Source organism: Hibiscus syriacus, unplaced genomic scaffold (assembly GCF_006381635.1).
Source record: "Hibiscus syriacus cultivar Baekdansim isolate YM2019G1 unplaced genomic scaffold, ASM638163v2 tig00009840_pilon, whole genome shotgun sequence".
NCBI classification, from domain to species: Eukaryota; Viridiplantae; Streptophyta; class Magnoliopsida; order Malvales; family Malvaceae; genus Hibiscus; species Hibiscus syriacus.
In genome coordinates, this window is record NW_024062202.1 from 54,122 (window position 1) to 60,162 (window position 6,041).

At 38.2% G+C, this 6,041-nt stretch overlaps 2 protein-coding genes across 2 annotated transcripts; both read right to left on the minus strand.

Moving 5' to 3' along the window:
• Positions 1-474: 474 nt before the first annotated feature.
• LOC120203348 (pentatricopeptide repeat-containing protein At2g15630, mitochondrial-like) lies at positions 475-2,904 on the minus strand. The gene has a single exon (XM_039203660.1). The coding sequence runs from the start codon at positions 2,646-2,648 to the stop codon at positions 744-746; it is 1,905 nt and encodes a 634-aa protein (XP_039059591.1). The 5' UTR covers positions 2,649-2,904; the 3' UTR covers positions 475-743.
• A 737-nt stretch (positions 2,905-3,641) lies between these two features.
• Positions 3,642-5,375, minus strand: LOC120203333 (E3 ubiquitin-protein ligase SIS3-like). Its single transcript, XM_039203648.1, has 3 exons — positions 5,243-5,375; positions 4,894-4,973; positions 3,642-3,926 (listed from the first exon to the last, which is right to left on the minus strand). The coding sequence occupies exons 1-3, from the start codon at positions 5,373-5,375 to the stop codon at positions 3,642-3,644; spliced, it is 498 nt and encodes a 165-aa protein (XP_039059579.1).
• Positions 5,376-6,041: the final 666 nt, after the last annotated feature.

Below are 6,041 nucleotides of genomic sequence, written 5' to 3' on the forward strand. Positions count from 1 at the left end.
TCATAGTTAAAGCTTTGAGTGTTCATCTTTATAATTATGAGTGTGAGGTGCCACCCAGAGTTCCCCCAAACACTTCAGTAGAAACAGCAGAGCCCATAGCCCCAGTGAAGTGATCAAGGGAACTCCAGAGGACAGCCGACTCTCCATTTCTTGCTTGTTGTTTGATTGATGCTTAGGCAATAGAAAGGTGGCCTACCTATTTGTAGGTGAAGGCTCTATACGTGCATGGGCCAAGTGACCGTATCCCTTCAGCCGAAGTTAAGACTTGAGACTAAAGTTATTGAAACTGAACATAGCCGGGATTACGGCGTTTGGGGGATTAGAGATGATGAGATAGAGAATATTCTTGATCAGAGTGGAAAGAGTTATCCCCACACCTTTTCCGTTCTATATATTATCATAGAGAATATTCTATGGGGAAGTGAAGAAAATGTTGGTGGGAGAATTAAAAGTAAATGGTCAGAATTTTATGCAGATTGTGGCTTCAAAATCTTTCCCAAGGGATTCACCTAGCCTGCTACTGCGATTACATTATTTTTCCCATGGCAAATATATTTTGCTTCACATGAAATAAACCAAACAACCAGCAGATGTGTGTGTACTAAGATGAAAAAGAAGTTTTGAATCCAGATGAAGTAGCATGAAAGGCAAAGCCATGATTCTTTTGCATTTGAATCAATCCTGCAAATAGGGTATGACCAATCCTGCAAATAGGGTATGACCAATCCTGCAGACTTTTGTAATCAACAAGAGTTGCTATTTTGAAGAGATTGATCAATATTGCCCATCCCCTCGATTAAAGACAAGTAAGTGGTGTCATCAGGGGTAATTCCTTTACTAATCATCTCCCTTAGGAGATCTTCAGCAATATCCCCTTCCTGGTTTTTGCAAAAACCCTGTATAAGGGCGTTATAAGTAAGAAGGGTGGGATTGAAACCTGTACTCATCATCTCATCACGAACCCTCAATGCATCCTTCATATCACCTCTCCTGCTATACCCACTAATCAGTGTGTTGTAACTAACATGATCCGGTTTGATTCCCCTTCGTTTCATCTCATCGAGAAGCTCTCGAGCTTCTTCAACTCTCCCCTCCCTACAACGACCTTGCATCAAAGTATTGTAAGTCACGTCGTCCGGAGGAACATTCAATTTATCCATTTCCTTAAACAATGAAAATGCACGCTCCATATTGCCATTGGAACAGTGACCATCAATCAATGCATTAAACATTATCACATCTATCGCGACTCCCTTCTTCAATATCTTTTCAAACAGGTTATCGGCTTCCGTCATTCTATTCCGTTTACCCAAAACATAGATAAGTGAAGTATAAGTCATCCGTGTAGGTTGAATCCCCTTGGCTAACATCTCATCATGAAAACCGAAAGCTTTCTTCAGATTCCCGCACCTGGAGTATCCATTAATCAAGATGCTATAGGTAATCTGATCAGGGACCAACCCCTTTTCTCCCATTTCTCTAACTAGATCATCGGCCTCGCCCATTCTACATTCCATAAATAGAGCATGAATTAACATGTTGTACGTTGTGACAGTTGGCAATATACCCAGCGCTACCATTTCATCCCGATAACCAAATGCCTTTTCCAGATCCCCTCCATTGCAGTAACCATCAATTACGATGTTATAAGTCACAGCACTAGGAATCAACCCCATTTCTTTCATCTTCCCAAACGTATCAGAAGCCTCCTTAAGTCTTTTATCCCTACACATCCCACTAATGAGTGAACCATACGTGTAAGAATCTGGTTGAATACCTTTACTTCTCATTGCATTCAAAACCAAACAAGCTCCATCAACTCTTCCTCTTGAACAATAAGCATGGATTATTGTGTTATAAGTAACAACATTCGGATTAACCCCTAAATTCTCCATGAACCCTACAAAATCTTTAGCCTTTTTAAGCTTTCCTTCCTTGCACAACACATTTATCATTATATTAAACGTGTAAATACTCGACTTAATCCTCATTTTAAACATCTCAGCGTAGAAAACCCAAGCACTTTCGGTTTTATTCAACTTCAAAAGCGTACTTAAAATAACATTACAAGTCTCGATCTTTGGAATTAAACCCTTCTCTTTCATCATATAAAAACACTCTAATCCTTCATCCACCCTCTTCATTTCACAACAAGCTTTTATTAACAAATCAAAAAGAATAGTTGTTGAAATGCCTAACCGTTCACGCGCAAGTGCCAGGTCATTGAAGATGGCGGAAACACCGGCAATGTCACTAGAAATAGTTTGCTTTAAGAGTCGTAGAGTGGGATTGGGAGATGGGAGCCGTGAGACAACGGCAATGGCAAGGTAACGGATTTTGAGATCGAGTCGGTGGAATTCAACATGGGAAGTAAATTGGAGAGCTAATTGAGGGGTTTTGTGGAGATTAAAGAGGACGGTTGATATAATAGATGGGTCGAGGTTAGGTGAGTGGTGTTTGATGAAATGCCACTGAGAAGAGCGGGCTGCCTCGACAAGTAGCTCAGGGGTTATTTCTGACGATGGAGATTGTGATTGGTCGTTGGTGATTGGTTGAGAGGTTGAAGAGAAAAAAGCAGACGGCAGAGACTGTTGTTTGAGTTTCTGTTGTTTGAGGATTTGAGGCGCCATAAGTTTGTGAGCTTTCATGTTATGGAAAGTGCAAACCCGCTGTACCGTCTTGTTCCGGTGAATTCCGCTCGTTTCGCCGGTAATTTGAGGTACCGGCTGGAACCAAAACTGAAACTTTTAATCCCCTTATCTTTGAAAGAAAATACACAGAGAGAGAGCAAGAGAAGAACTAACGCAAATACGGAGAAAAGAGAGATTTTCCAGTGTCTGTTGAAGGAAACATGCACTTGTAAAACCACTCTAATCTGAAGCAAAGGACAGAACAAGAGGAGAAGCGGCGTTGCCAACTTGGGAAAAGATGAAGAAACGAACAGGCGCACTGAATCAAAATTTGGGCTTTAAAAAAATTGGGTAAACCACACCAAAGTCACTTTTTAAATATGTTACTGAACTAGTTAAGAATATTAAATCTGTTGTTTGTCTCCAACTGAATGGTAGAAAATTCAATAAAGTTGATAATATGAATCTTATTCTCTACAATCATTGGGGTATTGCTGACCAATGAATTTTATAATGTAATTATTTGTATTGAACTCTGATTGTATTCTGTAGCGTATCGCTATTTGGATAATAAAATTTTGACTTATCCAAAAAAAAAAGTCACTTTTTAATTAAGTTTGATAATAAATAGATCACTTTTTTCTAAAAAAGTACAAACAAGTCACTCTATATTAAATTAAGACAATTGGACTACTCTTTTTGGTTCGCTTTAACTTGTTTCATGAAGATTATCTCAAGTGCTCGTGGTGTTATATGAAACTAAGAACTGTTTAACACCATGCATCAACCCCATAATTCATGGATCCACATTCAGACAACTGATTCATGATCTTTGCATCACTGGCTTTGCCAACATTCACAATTAATATTACCACCAATTTTTTCTAGATAGAATAACTAAGCTCTTTTAAATCCATTCATAAAAGCAATCCAGTTACTTCAATAGGGTTTATCTTCAAAAAGAAACAAATCAAACGGAAAAAAGAAATACTCAAGAGTTGATATCTGTATCTAATGTGTTGGCATCTCGAAGCGGCAGATAGGGCAATAATGGCTGGTACTCAGCCACTCTTGGATGCAATCACCATGAAAAATATGCTTACAAGGCATCGAAGAAGCGTCGGATCCAACCTTGAGTTGCTCCAAACATATAACGCAATCTTTTTCTTCGGCTTCATCTTCAACCCTAACCTTGATTAGCATCTCGTCAACTGACGATTCTGCAGCTGGAACCATGTACTCATTGTCATCCGAATACGGCAAATCAACCCTGTGTTCAACTAGGCGTGCTTGTACCTGTGATATCAGAGGCAAGACTCGGGAATTACATCCTAGGTTAAACGCCCTTTGCGACAATCTTAATCCACCTTCACTAATATCACGGATCAGCCGACGATAAGCATCGGTGTCTGTGTCTAATCGGAGATGGTAAAAGAAGGGATGGAGAGTTTGGCCGAGTTGACTCTCGTTTCTCAGAATGTTGAAATCAAAGTAAAAGTTACTGGATCCATCCAAAGGTTGGTACGGTAGTAAATGTTTGTGGGACAATCATGGTACGAGTACGACAGACGGAACTCCATGGTTAGTTCGACCAACTCGTACGCCATTGAAGCAAGTTGAGATTCTGGGATGATCCCAGATTGTAAAAACACACGGCGGTGAAAGATACTAAACACGGAAGCCAAACTTGGGAGGCAATTAACTAAGTTTGATTCAAGTTTTGGATTTTCTAACTCTCCTAGTCCTATGGCTATTTATAAGAATAAACAATGGCGGTTTAAGGATAGGAAATTTGCTTTGTTAGGAGGACTAATTTCGGTAGAATTATTAGGTTAGGTTCCGATGGGATTATTACTACTAGTAAATCCATAATTTGCAAGAAAGCTAAAGAAAAGGATGACTCAAAGTAAATCCCAAAATTATAAATTACTCGACCTACAATTACAAATTAATTAAAAATCTTAAATAAATTATTTAAAATAAAATATAAATTACATTATTTTTTATATTCTTATTTTTAATAATATTTAAATCAAATAGTAACCCTTAAATAAAAAAATCCTAAAAATATTTCCCTTGAAGCAGCCGTTGCCGTTAGCATCTTCCGTTAGTGAGATAGTCGCCGTCGTTCCTCCCTCCCTACGTCGTCGTAGTTCGAGCCCAGCTGCCGTTAGTGCAACCAATCCGATAAGGCAAGCTTTTTTTGTATTTTGTTTTGGACTTGGGTGGCCGTCCAAGCCATCACCGGCGAGTGCCACCTCACCAGCGACCACGTAGGGAGAGGAATGACATTGACTATCTCGTTGCGGAAGATGCTAACGGCGGCGGCAGCAGCAGCAGCGACTTCAAATCAAGAAAAAAGTATTTAGAGTTTTTTAATTTTGAGGTTAGTATTTGATCTAATTATTATTAAAAATAAGATTATAAAAATATTATAATTAATATTTTATTTTAAATATTTTATATTTATATTTTAAATTAATTTATAATTATACGTTGAGTACTTTAGAATTTTAAAGTTTTATAAATTCGAGCATATATAATTTTCCAAAGAAATAAAAGTGTAAAAGAAGAAATCAATTAAATTTTTTTAAGTCTAATTAAATCTTTACCGTTAACAAAAGCATCAATTAAGTCATTCTCCCAAGCCAGGCTTGGCTTCCAAGCATCTCCCATAATATTTAGGCAAAGACAAACTAAACAGAAACCCAATGGATCGAACAGCATGATCCCACTGATCACCATGGCTAACATCACTCATCATGTTGCTCCCTTGCATCTTGGGCGGCAACGTCGTCCCCGAGAATCAGCCGCCAAAATGTAAATCATCCTAGGCCTTACAGTAATGATCGCGGAGCATGAAAGTAGATGAAACATGGTCAATAGATGTGATAACCCTAGTGAGGTCTCCATTTGACATATGATCTCCGAGGCCTTGCAGTAGAAATACCACTCTTCCTCGCCGGTGGTGGCCAGTTCTTCATAAAAAAATGAAGCAGTGTTAGTTTCCAGTTCCACACTGCACTATGTGTATATGTATGTTGTTAACTTGGAGGACCCATGGATCATATTTTTCGTGTAGAGTTACTTAATGAGCTTCATTGAGAGAGGTTGCGATAAAGTCAATTAAAAGGTTAAACTGTGTTTCATCGCTCAATTTCCCATATTTTGTTTAATCGCTTAATTTTAAAATTTATAATTTGATAGTTGAATTTTGAATTGATTTTGTTTTGATTACTCGAACGTTAAATAAAAAATAACAAGGTGGCATGCACTGCTTTTTGCTGGTGGCATAATTCATGAAGATGCGACTGTCTCTTTCCCAGTATAAACAAAAGGATAAATCATGGTTTCTAATTATAAGACATCTTCCTCACATGTGCTTTAAATGGATGTGAGCAGATTGTTTAA

Bases quoted from the DNA above. Each gene is read 5' to 3' on its own strand.
- LOC120203348 (XM_039203660.1), bottom strand. From the start codon at position 2,648: ATGAAAGCTCACAAACTTATGGCGCCTCAAATCCTCAAACAACAGAAA.
- LOC120203333 (XM_039203648.1), bottom strand. From the start codon at position 5,375: ATGGTGATCAGTGGGATCATGCTGTTCGATCCATTGGGTTTCTGTTTA. The intron at 4,974-5,242 runs GTAAAGATTTAA...CTTGATTTGAAG, and splicing joins AATTGATGCTTTTGTTAACG to TCGCTGCTGCTGCTGCCGCC. The intron at 3,927-4,893 runs GTGAGGTGGCAC...CTGATATCACAG, and splicing joins CTCTCCCTACGTGGTCGCTG to GTACAAGCACGCCTAGTTGA.